General features: G+C 42.8%; 1 protein-coding gene across 2 annotated transcripts in view; it reads right to left on the bottom strand.

The window, feature by feature from the left end:
* Nucleotides 1–526: 526 nt before the first annotated feature.
* Nucleotides 527–13,916, bottom strand: part of DPYSL5 (dihydropyrimidinase like 5) — a 124,273-nt gene continuing 110,883 nt past the window's right edge. For both annotated transcript variants that reach the window (XM_073562046.1, XM_073562045.1), the window contains one exon: nucleotides 527–5,682. In XM_073562046.1, the coding sequence (XP_073418147.1) occupies nucleotides 5,587–5,682 (96 nt within the window). In that variant the 3' untranslated portion in view covers nucleotides 527–5,586. The remainder of the gene's footprint in view (nucleotides 5,683–13,916) is intronic.

The following is a 13,916-nucleotide window of genomic DNA, read 5'->3' as shown; positions in this document are numbered from 1 at the left end:
GTTCAGAGAAGAGAGACAAGGATGGTGAGCGGACTGCAAAGTATGTCCTACAAGGAACGGTTAAAGGCTCTGGGAATGTTTAGCTTGCAAAAAGAAGACTAAGAGGAGACTGAATAGCTGTCTACAAATATCTCAAGGGCTGTCACATTGCAGAAGGATCATTATTATTCTCATTTGGACATGGAAACACGAGAAGCAATGGGATGAAACTGAAAGGGAGAATATACAGATTAGATAATAGAAAAAAACTTTTTGACAGTGAGGGTGATCAATGAGTGGAACAGGATGCCACGAGAGGTGGCGAGTTCTCCTTCAATGGAAGTCTTCACACAGAGGCTGGACAGACATCTAGCTGAGATGGTTTAGTGAGTCCTGCATTCAGCAGGGGGTTGGACACGATGACCCTGGAGGTCCCTTCCGACTCTTAACATTTTAGGATTCTCTGGCTGCAGGTCCAAGGATAGTGAGGAACATCAGATTGCAAGATCGAAGAAATGAAAAACACAATGAAGATACACAGAGCTGCTTGAAGGTGTAACATTTTAATGAAAACTTAGACCAGAATCCACTATTTTTCACCCTGATCTTTGCAAGCCTCAGGGCGGCACATTAATGCATTGGCACTGTGGCTCATGAACTGACACAGAATGGGAAAGTACAGACCATAGATAGACTGATGCAAAAGGCGTGGGAGGGGGCTGTGAAGTGAATTTAGTGCAATTTATTTTTTTAGCACCATAATATTGGCAGGGAGAAGCGTGAATGTGGATAAGGGGAAAGGCTGCAAATCCAAAACATGTGACGTGGTCTGTGCCCTTCTGTTATGACATTGGTCAATAAATAAAAGCTTAAAATGTAGAATAAATATACAGAACAAAAATAAATAAAATCCTAACACAACACGTACAAAACAGCACAGCTCCAATGCACACGCACGCACACACGCACTAAAGTTCAGGGCAAATCACAGCACATTCATCACAGTGAAAGATCACAGCAAAGCCGGGCCACTTCCCCCAGTCTGTAGGGCTCTGCCCAGGCCGGTACGCTGCCACATAATGGACCAGGTCTGCTCAATGCCGTATATTGCGTGAGCTCAGACGTTAATGATCCTCACACTCATCATATGATCGATCACGCACTGTAATCACTGCTCTAGATATTTTATAGAGAATCATTCCTAGCGCTGATCTAGCTCTACAGATTACTTCAGAATCCTTACTAGTGAATTTACACTAAATTATCACCCCCACATGCAGTTACCAATCCCATCATGCTCTACCCACTTCAAAGACACCTTACTCTACGACCGGGATCATAGCCGTGCATGCATATTATTAATGCTCACACATTTTCTTACCATATTCTAAACCCTTCCCCTATGTAATGACGAAGCCTAGAGCCCCAACAGCTCTATCGCTGCCCCAATCCCATAATTCAAGTTGTCCTGGACATATTAGTCAGATTATGCCACTCCGCCATGCCACTGCATATGGTTTCTGCATACTGCCTGAACATTACAAGAGGTGCCACTTTTTGTTTGAGAATCCTTCTTCTGTCAAACTCTTGATCTGTGGAGAATTCTTTCCAGATATAATCAGTCTTTTTAGCCACTGACAATTAAATAATCAACTACAAGATTCATGAAAAAGTATTTCCATTCACTGTAAAATATCTCTTGCAGTCCTTGATGAGAGGACACCGAAAAAATCATAGTTGCTTCAAGGTGGTGTAATAAAAAAAAAAAAATATATGCTGGCTCTTCTTGAGTAGGATACACCGATCTCATCTAGGTACTGACCTAAGCAGTTTCTAATTAAAAGGGGTATGCTTAAGTTTTTTAATTGATTTAGTTAGGCAACATCACAATAAGCAAATTTGCAATTGATTTGCTTTTTCTTTCTTTTGTAATGTGAGCTTTTATCTTACATAGTGTACAGCTTTTTTCCAAGGAGCATAAACTCCACATCCTGGCCAAGAGTACAGGTAGATACATTCTAAAAGAGTTAACTCTTAACATCACAGTCAGCTCTCTCCAGCCCATTGATTTCTATACAGCAGATAGACGCTCATCACCCGCTCAGCTCCTAACCAGCTGCTGTTATAAATCTTGTTAAATCACCAGCCCGCAGCTTTCATATCATCAGCTCCCCTTTATATAAAATATGATGCCTGCATTTCAGACTGCATTTTCATAGTGACCAGATTCCTGTAGGAGTAACTAAACTTTGAGTATACTTTTTCATATTTAGCAGACAATTTGATCTCCTGCAGATCAGGGTGGGTCCTGAGACCCCCAAACCAGACCAGATTGCTCAGTAGACCCCCCCCAAACAGTTTGCAGCTCGACAGAAGCACAAAGCTCCAGCTTATGTGCACACACAGAAAGGTGTAAGGATTCAATACAAAGCACGGGTGAAAAAGTCTATGCTTTCTATTGGATCCATAGTTCCACCAATCAGCAGGCAGTTAAAGTGACTACTAAATATGAAAAAAATATATTAAAGTTTAGCTATCCTTTAAGCAGTTAAAGAAGCAGAAAAAGCGCAAGTGTCCAAATAGATACAGGTGGGTGACACTCTACAGGCAGGTTGTGGATAGCACACTTTCTAGCAAGAGAGGAACAGAAAGAGGAAAACTCTCCCGAGGTGTATTATTATTATTAGTGGATTTCAGCTCGATCTCGAGGCATGGTGACGTGATGGATGAATGCCCCGTAGGAAGATTGATCTTATGAAAACCTAGAAAGTGTCACCAGGGTCTTCTCCACTGTTATTTTGATTGTATCAAGCCATCGGGTTGTTGGTCTTCCTCTTCGCTTTGTTCCTTCTAATCTTCCAACCATGACGTCCTTCTCCAGTGATCGCTCTCTGTATGAGGTGTCCAAAGTAGGCAAGTCGTAGCTTGGCAAGTCTTGCTTTCAGTGACATGTCTTGGTTGATTTGTTGAGGGATTAATTTATTTTTTCTTCTTGACATCCATAGTATTGATAACATCCTTCTCTAGCACCACCTCTTAAAAGACGTTGATCCTTCTTCTGCCTTGTTTCTTTATCATCCAGGTTTTACATCCATATGATAATACAGGAGAGACCAGACTATGTATAAGCAGTGTAGTTTCTTCATCGCTACTGAAATGTTCATGGATTTGAAGACCTTGTCCAGTGACTTCATTGCCGATTTACCCATAGCCGTTTGCCTATTGACTTCCTGTGTCATCGCTACCACAGGTTTCCAAGAGAAGTGGTGAGAACTCCTTCAATGGAAGTCTTCAGAGGCTGGACAAGCACTGCAATGATTTAGTGACTCCTGCATCGAGCAGGGGATTGGACCAGATGACCCTGGAGGTCCCTTCCAACTCTACCATTCTATGATTCTGTTAGAGAGATTTGACCTATGTAAAAAAATGAACTTGAAAACCAAAGTGGATACAAAAGCTAGAAGGTTGCTTTAGAAACAGATTTGGTGAGAGACTAAAAGAAAACTACCCTTAGTCTCTTAGAAGGCATCTGCATCTACAGTGAGGACATTCGTAAGGATCCAGGATCATCAGAGAAGGAGGTTGAGAATATCCGAGCTTTTTGTAAATGCTTGTCTTCTTAGGTTATGAACTCAGCAAAGCTTGAATGGTTACTGAAGCATTTGTAGAAACACTAGTAATGTCTGAAGGAAAATTCCTCTCAGGAGAGAGATGTCATCATCTGCATCCTTCATTTAAAAGCTAAAGGTTCAGAGTAAGCGGAAGAGGAATTGGTGCATATTTCAGAAGTGGGCCACAAAAATCTGAGCCTAAATAACTCATCTCTGCCTGGAAGACATGTTCATCTAGAGGAGCCCAGTAAGACTAATGGAACTGCTTCAGCCTGTGAGATGGTGAGGCAAGTTCACAAAGGAAGAAAAAATGAGCAGAGCTACCTCAACTCCGAGTAAGGCGGCCTGTCGAAAAAAGTGGTCCAAGGATGGGGAGAACTTGGGATGACGTAGTCATCACTGCAAGAACAGGTTTGCCCAAAAAGCTCTGGACAAGGGATGCACGATCATCCTTTAGCAGAACAGTGAGGCTAGCCTATTCCCATAGTATTCCAGCAATCAGCTGTAACATCCTCAACACTGTTCTCTCGTCTAACTAAATATGCAAATTGTGTCATCAGGAAGAGGACGAGGACTAGAACTCTAGTGTCACCTATTGGAAATAAACCTAAAAGTCATTGAGACAATTTGCATATTTCCCAGAGGAGTATTGGGGCTTTAAGTCTCCTCATCTAGGCATGCTTAGCATGTCAATCTCCGCAAGGAGAAACGATACTTCTAGGATGTCTAACTAAATAAAAACTGAACTCTTTAGGTAGAGCAGATCTGGAGAAAATGATCTGTGTCTGTCTCATAAAACCGGTTAGCTCAAGATACGCCAACATTGTTTTACTGTCACCCCACTGAGCTTCAGCTGCGGCCTGTGCCCAAATGACCATGGTGGACCTTATAAACCTGGAGGCTGAACCTATAAATGTTATCGCGAGTCATGAGCATTTGATTAACCGCTAAAACAAAGGAACTAAGGAGCTAAAGAAAACCCTAGTGTGAAGGTCCAGTGGACGTTATTGCTGTTGGAATATCAATGATGTCGGGTGGACGAGTGCTTGAGACGAAGTCCTTTACTACTGATGGAGTGATCGCATCTGACAAAGCCATTCTAAAAACAGCCACTAAAACAGGATTTGCCACTAGAATGGATGCCTCTCTGCGGCTGACCTCGTGGGGAAACTATATGGGGTGAGTCCGAGTCTGTGGGACATACTGTACCTACAGCCCATCGACAGAAAAGCGCAATAAGAATGTTTATTTGCCAATGCGCTTTGAGGGATGGGTTCCATATTAGGCACTTGAAATGAGCGGTTTTTCTTTTTTGGAAACGCTCATAAATCATCCAAAAGCCTAATTTTGGCCCAATTGTAGGACGGGTCACAAATGCAAGCCCCTGGCCACCATCAATCAGAACCACAACTTCCGTTCCAACCACGGCTGTGCCAAAAATCTTGCTCAATTTTGAGGCTTAAGATGACTGCAGGGTGAGAGTGCGGCTTTACTCGTAGACTGGACAGAGAAACAATGCAAAGTATCGGTAACTGCTGTATGTGAGGTTATTTCCATGCACGATTATTTGTCATATCTTATTAAAAAGGGAGTCAGAAGATTGGATGCGTTTGGACCTGGAAGATCCGCAAGGCTTCCTGTGGAGAAAACACTGCATGTCTACGAATCCAAGAGAAAGACTACAGCTCCATCCCTTCAAGCACTCGCTGGATTCTCCCCAACACAGAGCACAGACACCACTGTCACTACAAGAAATAAAGGGTTAAGATGTCAGTGGCCAATGCTCCGGGCAGAAGACAAATGTGAGGAGCAGGTGGCAATTGTCCCGGTTGCAGACACCACAGTCTTGTGTCGCTGGCGGGTAGACAATGGAGAGTCACAGTTTATCCCCTCTCTCGAAAAATTACAGGTGAGGTTTTATGTGATGGGTGAGACGGACAAAGGGCAGAAGGGCTGATCTTCTGCTGGAGGGGTATCATGGACGAGTGGGTGCAATTCAGTGCCGATTACCAGATCCCACTGGATCTCCCTCCAGGAGGGGCGAGGATTCTAGCGGAGGCTCGCTTCGGGACATGGTCATCAATCTGAGCACCTGTAAAAGATAGTGACACGGTTATAGAGACACCTCATAGACATTGATCAGGGATAAACCGACACCCCAACCAAACGCACAAAAGTCCACAGAGACCGCCCCGAGCAGACAAAGACGTCATCTGATCACACGGGAAGAACTGTGGTGGGAAGATGTACACAGTGACTACACCAGCAGAATAGTGAGTGCAGCTCTGGAGTATAATACAGGATGTAACTCAGGATCAGTAATGTAATGTATGAACACAGTGACTGCACCAGCAGAATAGTGAGTGCAGCTCTGGAGTATAATACAGGATGTAACTCAGGATCAGTAATGTAATGTATGAACACAGTGACTGCACCAGCAGAATAGTGAGTGCAGCTCTGGAGTATAATACAGGAGGTAACTCAGGATCAGTAATGTAATGTATGTACACAGTGACTGCACCAGCAGAATAGTGAGTGCAGCTCTGGAGTATAATACAGGAGGTAACTCAGGATCAGTAATGTAATGTATGTACACAGTGACTGCACCAGCAGAATAGTGAGTGCAGCTCTGGAGTATAATACAGGATGTAACTCAGGATCAGTAATGTAATTTGTGTACACAGTGACTACACCAGCAGAATAGTGAGTGCAGCTCTGGAGTATAATACAGGATGTAACTCAGGATCAGTAATGTAATGTATGTACACAGTGACTGCACCAGCAGAATAGTGAGTGCAGCTCTGGAGTATAATACAGGATGTAACTCAGGATCAGTAATGTAATTTGTGTACACAGTGACTACACCAGCAGAATAGTGAGTGCAGCTCTGGAGTATAATACAGGAGGTAACTCAGGATCAGTAATGTAATGTATGTACACAGTGACTGCACCAGCAGAATAGTGAGTGCTGCTCTGGAGTATAATACAGGAGGTAACTCAGGATCAGTAATGTAATGTATGTACACAGTGACTGCACCAGCAGAATAGTGAGTGCAGCTCTGGAGTATTATACAGGATGTAACTCAGGATCAGTAATGTAATGTATGTACACAGTGACTGCACCAGCAGAATAGTGAGTGCAGCTCTGGAGTATAATACAGGATGTAACACAGGATCAGTAATGTAATGTATGTACACAGTGACTGCACCAGCAGAATAGTGAGTGCAGCTCTGGAGTATAATACAGGATGTAACTCAGGATCAGTAATGTAATGTATGTGCACAGTGACTGCACCAGCAGAATAGTGAGTGCAGCTCTGGAGTATAATACAGGATGTAACTCAGGATCAGTAATGTAATGTATGTACACAGTGACTGCACCAGCAGAATAGTGAGTGCAGCTCTGGAGTATAATACAGGATGTAACACAGGATCAGTAATGTAATGTATGTACACAGTGACTGCACCAGCAGAATAGTGAGTGCAGCTCTGGGGTATAATACAGGAGGTAACTCAGGATCAGTAATGTAATGTATGTACACAGTGACTACACCAGCAGAATAGTGAGTGCAGCTCTGGAGTATAATACAGGATGTAACTCAGGATCAGTAATGTAATGTATGAACACAGTGACTGCACCAGCAGAATAGTGAGTGCAGCTCTGGAGTATAATACAGGAGGTAACTCAGGATCAGTAATGTAATGTATGTACACAGTGACTGCACCAGCAGAATAGTGAGTGCAGCTCTGGAGTATAATACAGGAGGTAACTCAGGATCAGTAATGTAATGTATGTACACAGTGACTGCACCAGCAGAATAGTGAGTGCAGCTCTGGAGTATAATACAGGATGTAACTCAGGATCAGTAATGTAATTTGTGTACACAGTGACTACACCAGCAGAATAGTGAGTGCAGCTCTGGAGTATAATACAGGATGTAACTCAGGATCAGTAATGTAATGTATGTACACAGTGACTGCACCAGCAGAATAGTGAGTGCAGCTCTGGAGTATAATACAGGATGTAACTCAGGATCAGTAATGTAATTTGTGTACACAGTGACTACACCAGCAGAATAGTGAGTGCAGCTCTGGAGTATAATACAGGAGGTAACTCAGGATCAGTAATGTAATGTATGTACACAGTGACTGCACCAGCAGAATAGTGAGTGCTGCTCTGGAGTATAATACAGGAGGTAACTCAGGATCAGTAATGTAATGTATGTACACAGTGACTGCACCAGCAGAATAGTGAGTGCAGCTCTGGAGTATTATACAGGATGTAACTCAGGATCAGTAATGTAATGTATGTACACAGTGACTGCACCAGCAGAATAGTGAGTGCAGCTCTGGAGTATAATACAGGATGTAACACAGGATCAGTAATGTAATGTATGTACACAGTGACTGCACCAGCAGAATAGTGAGTGCAGCTCTGGAGTATAATACAGGATGTAACTCAGGATCAGTAATGTAATGTATGTGCACAGTGACTGCACCAGCAGAATAGTGAGTGCAGCTCTGGAGTATAATACAGGATGTAACTCAGGATCAGTAATGTAATGTATGTACACAGTGACTACACCAGCAGAATAGTGAGTGCAGCTCTGGGGTATAATACAGGATGTAACTCAGGATCAGTAATGTAATGTATGTACACAGTGACTACACCAGCAGAATAGTGAGTGTAGCTCTGGGGTATAATACAGGATGTAACTCAGGATCAGTAATGTAATGTATGTACACAGTGACTGCACCAGCAGAATAGTGAGTGCAGCTCTGGAGTATTATACAGGATGTAACTCATGATCAGTATTGTATGTACACAGTGACTGCACCAGCAGAATAGTGAGTGCAGCTCTGGGGTATAATACAGGATGTAACTCAGGATCAGTAATGTAATGTATGTACACAGTGACTGCACCAGCAGAATAGTGAGTGCAGCTCTGGAGTATAATACAGGATGTAACTCAGGATCAGTAATGTAATGTATGTACACAGTGACTGCACCAGCAGAATAGTGAGTGCAGCTCTGGAGTATAATACAGGATGTAACTCAGGATCAGTAATGTAATGTATGTACACAGTGACTGCACCAGCAGAATAGTGAGTGCAGCTCTGGAGTATAATACAGGATGTAACTCAGGATCAGTAATGTAATGTATGTACACAGTGACTACACCAGCAGAATAGTGAGTGCAGCTCTGGAGTATAATACAGGATGTAACTCAGGATCAGCAATGTAATGTATGTACACAGTGACTGAACCAGCAGAATAGTGAATGCAGCTCTGGGGTATAATACAGGATGTAACTCAGGATCAGTAATGTAATGTATGTAGTAATGTAATGTATGTACACAGTGACTACACCAGCAGAATAGTGAGTGCAGCTCTGGGGTATAATACAGGATGTAACTCAGGATCAGTAATGTAATGTATGTACACAGTGACTGCACCAGCAGAATAGTGAGTGCAGCTCTGGGGTATAATACAGGATGTAACTCAGGATCAGTAATGTAATGTATGTACACAGTGACCGCACCAGCAGAATAGTGAGTGCAGCTCTGGAGTATAATACAGGATGTAACTCAGGATCAGTAATATATGTACACAGTGACTACACCAGCAGAATAGTGAGTGCAGCTCTGGGGTATAATACAGGAGGTAACTCAGGATCAGTAATGTAATGTATGTACACAGTGACTGCACCAGCAGAATAGTGAGTGCAGCTCTGGGGTATAATACAGGATGTAACTCAGGATCAGTAATGTAATGTATGTACACAGTGACTGCACCAGCAGAATAGTGAGTGCAGCTCTGGAGTATAATACAGGATGTAACTCAGGATCAGTAATGTAATGTATGTACACAGTGACTGCACCAGCAGAATAGTGAGTGCAGCTCTGGGGTATAATACAGGATGTAACTCAGGATCAGTAATGTAATGTATGTACACAGTGACTACACCAGCAGAATAGTGAGTGTAGCTCTGGGGTATAATACAGGATGTAACTCAGGATCAGTAATGTAATGTATGTACACAGTGACTGCACCAGCAGAATAGTGAGTGCAGCTCTGGAGTATTATACAGGATGTAACTCAGGATCAGTATTGTATGTACACAGTGACTGCACCAGCAGAATAGTGAGTGCAGCTCTGGGGTATAATACAGGATGTAACTCAGGATCAGTAATGTAATGTATGTACACAGTGACTGCACCAGCAGAATAGTGAGTGCAGCTCTGGAGTATAATACAGGATGTAACTCAGGATCAGTAATGTAATGTATGTACACAGTGACTGCACCAGCAGAATAGTGAGTGCAGCTCTGGAGTATAATACAGGATGTAACTCAGGATCAGTAATGTAATGTATGTACACAGTGACTGCACCAGCAGAATAGTGAGTGCAGCTCTGGAGTATAATACAGGATGTAACTCAGGATCAGTAATGTAATGTATGTACACAGTGACTACACCAGCAGAATAGTGAGTGCAGCTCTGGAGTATAATACAGGATGTAACTCAGGATCAGTAATGTAATGTATGTACACAGTGACTGAACCAGCAGAATAGTGAATGCAGCTCTGGGGTATAATACAGGATGTAACTCAGGATCAGTAATGTAATGTATGTAGTAATGTAATGTATGTACACAGTGACTACACCAGCAGAATAGTGAGTGCAGCTCTGGGGTATAATACAGGATGTAACTCAGGATCAGTAATGTAATGTATGTACACAGTGACTGCACCAGCAGAATAGTGAGTGCAGCTCTGGGGTATAATACAGGATGTAACTCAGGATCAGTAATGTAATGTATGTACACAGTGACCGCACCAGCAGAATAGTGAGTGCAGCTCTGGAGTATAATACAGGATGTAACTCAGGATCAGTAATATATGTACACAGTGACTACACCAGCAGAATAGTGAGTGCAGCTCTGGGGTATAATACAGGAGGTAACTCAGGATCAGTAATGTAATGTATGTGCACAGTGACTGCACCAGCAGAATAGTGAGTGCAGCTCTGGGGTATAATACAGGATGTAACTCAGGATCAGTAATGTAATGTATGTGCACAGTGACTGCACCAGCAGAATAGTGAGTGCAGCTCTGGAGTATAATACAGGATGTAACTCAGGATCAGTAATGTAATGTATGTACACAGTGACTGCACCAGCAGAATAGTGAGTGCAGCTCTGGGGTATAATACAGGATGTAACTCAGGATCAGTAATGTAATGTATGTACACAGTGACTACACCAGCAGAATAGTGAGTGTAGCTCTGGGGTATAATACAGGATGTAACTCAGGATCAGTAATGTAATGTATGTACACAGTGACTGCACCAGCAGAATAGTGAGTGCAGCTCTGGAGTATTATACAGGATGTAACTCAGGATCAGTATTGTATGTACACAGTGACTGCACCAGCAGAATAGTGAGTGCAGCTCTGGGGTATAATACAGGATGTAACTCAGGATCAGTAATGTAATGTATGTACACAGTGACTGCACCAGCAGAATAGTGAGTGCAGCTCTGGAGTATAATACAGGATGTAACTCAGGATCAGTAATGTAATGTATGTACACAGTGACTGCACCAGCAGAATAGTGAGTGCAGCTCTGGAGTATAATACAGGATGTAACTCAGGATCAGTAATGTAATGTATGTACACAGTGACTGCACCAGCAGAATAGTGAGTGCAGCTCTGGAGTATAATACAGGATGTAACTCAGGATCAGTAATGTAATGTATGTACACAGTGACTACACCAGCAGAATAGTGAGTGCAGCTCTGGAGTATAATACAGGATGTAACTCAGGATCAGTAATGTAATGTATGTACACAGTGACTGAACCAGCAGAATAGTGAATGCAGCTCTGGGGTATAATACAGGATGTAACTCAGGATCAGTAATGTAATGTATGTAGTAATGTAATGTATGTACACAGTGACTACACCAGCAGAATAGTGAGTGCAGCTCTGGGGTATAATACAGGATGTAACTCAGGATCAGTAATGTAATGTATGTACACAGTGACTGCACCAGCAGAATAGTGAGTGCAGCTCTGGGGTATAATACAGGATGTAACTCAGGATCAGTAATGTAATGTATGTACACAGTGACCGCACCAGCAGAATAGTGAGTGCAGCTCTGGAGTATAATACAGGATGTAACTCAGGATCAGTAATATATGTACACAGTGACTACACCAGCAGAATAGTGAGTGCAGCTCTGGGGTATAATACAGGAGGTAACTCAGGATCAGTAATGTAATGTATGTACACAGTGACTGCACCAGCAGAATAGTGAGTGCAGCTCTGGGGTATAATACAGGATGTAACTCAGGATCAGTAATGTAATGTATGTACACAGTGACTGCACCAGCAGAATTGTGAGTGCAGCTCTGGAGTATTATACAGGATGTAACTCAGGATCAGTATTGTATGTACACAGTGACTGCACCAGCAGAATAGTGAGTGCAGCTCTGGAGTATAATACAGGATGTAACTCAGGATCAGTAATGTAATGTATGTACACAGTGACTGCACCAGCAGAATAGTGAGTGCAGCTCTGGGGTATAATACAGGATGTAATTCAGGATCAGTAATGTAATGTATGTATACAGTGACTGCACCAGCAGAATAGTGAGTGCAGCTCTGGAGTATTATACAGGATGTAACTCAGGATCAGTAATGTAATGTATGTACACAGTGACTGCACCAGCAGAATAGTGAGTGCAGCTCTGGAGTATAATACAGGATGTAACTCAGGATCAGTAATGTAATGTATGTACACAGTGACTGCACCAGCAGAATAGTGAGTGCAGCTCTGGAGTATAATACAGGATGTAACTCAGGATCAGTAATGTATGTACACAGTGACTGCACCAGCAGAATAGTGAGTGCAGCTCTGGAGTATAATACAGGATGTAACTCAGGATCAGTAATGTAATGTATGTACACAGTGACTGCACCAGCAGAATAGTGAGTGCAGCTCTGGAGTATAATACAGGATGTAACTCAGGATCAGTATTGTATGTACACAGTGACTGCACCAGCAGAATAGTGAGTGCAGCTCTGGAGTATAATACAGGATGTACAGTCATGGCCAAAAGTATTGACACCCCTGCAATTCTGTCAGATAATATTCAGTTTCTTCCTGAAAATGATTGCAAACACAAATTCTTTGGTATTATTATCTTCATTTAATTTGTCTTAAATGAAAAACACAAAAGAGAATGAAGCAAAAAGCAAAACATTGATCATTTCACACAAAACTCCAAAAATGGGCCGGACAAAAGTATTGGCACCCTCAGCCTAATACTTGGTTGCACAACCTGGCCAACCGCTTCCGGTAACCATCAATGAGTTTCTTACAATGCTCTGCTGGTATTTTAGACCATTCTTCTTTGGCAAACTGCTCCAGGTCCCTGATATTTGAAGGGTGCCTTCTCCAAACTGCCATTTTTAGATCTCTCCACAGGTGTTCTATGGGATTCAGGTCTGGACTCATTGCTGGCCACCTTAGAAGTCTCCAGTGCTTTCTCTCAAACCATTTTCTAGTGCTTTTTGAAGTGTGTTTTGGGTCATTGTCCTGCTGGAAGACCCATGACCTCTGAGGGAGACCCAGCTTTCTCACACTGGGCCCTAAATTATGCTGCAATATTTGTTGGTAGTCTTCTGACTTCATAATGCCATGCACACGGTCAAGCAGTCCAGTGCCAGAGGCAGCAAAGCAACCCCAAAACATCAGGGAACCTCCGCCATGTTTGACTGTAGGGACCATGTACTTTTCATTGAATGCCTCTTTTTTCTCCTGTAAACTCTATGTTGATGCTTTTGCCCTAAAAGCTCTACTTTTGTCTCATCTGACCAGAGAACATTCTTCCAAAACGTTTTAGGCTTTTTCAGGTAAGTTTTGGCAAACTCCAGCCTGGCTTTTTTATGTCTCAAGGTAAGAAGTGGAGTCTTCCTGGGTCTCCTACCATACAGTCCCTTTTCATTCAGACGCCGACGGATAGTACGGGTTGACACTGTTGTACCCTCGGACTGCAGGGCAGCTTGAACTTGTTTGGATGTTAGTCGAGGTTCTTTATCCAACATCCGCACAATCTTGCGTTGAAATCTCTTGTCAATTTTTCTTTTCCGTCCACATCTAGGGAGGTTAGCCACAGTGCCATGGGCTTTACACTTCTTGATGACACTGCGCACGGTAGACACCGGAACATTCAGGTCTTTGGAGATGGACTTGTAGCCTTGAGATTGCTCATGCTTCCTCACAATTTGGTTTCTCAAGTCCTCAGACAGTTCTTTGGTCT

The sequence above is a fragment of the Dendrobates tinctorius genome, unplaced genomic scaffold (genome assembly GCF_039654945.1).
Source record: "Dendrobates tinctorius isolate UK_male_01 unplaced genomic scaffold, ASM3965494v1 ptg000332l, whole genome shotgun sequence".
NCBI classification, from domain to species: domain Eukaryota; kingdom Metazoa; phylum Chordata; class Amphibia; order Anura; family Dendrobatidae; genus Dendrobates; species Dendrobates tinctorius.
This window is presented reverse-complemented; position numbering and strand designations above follow the sequence as displayed.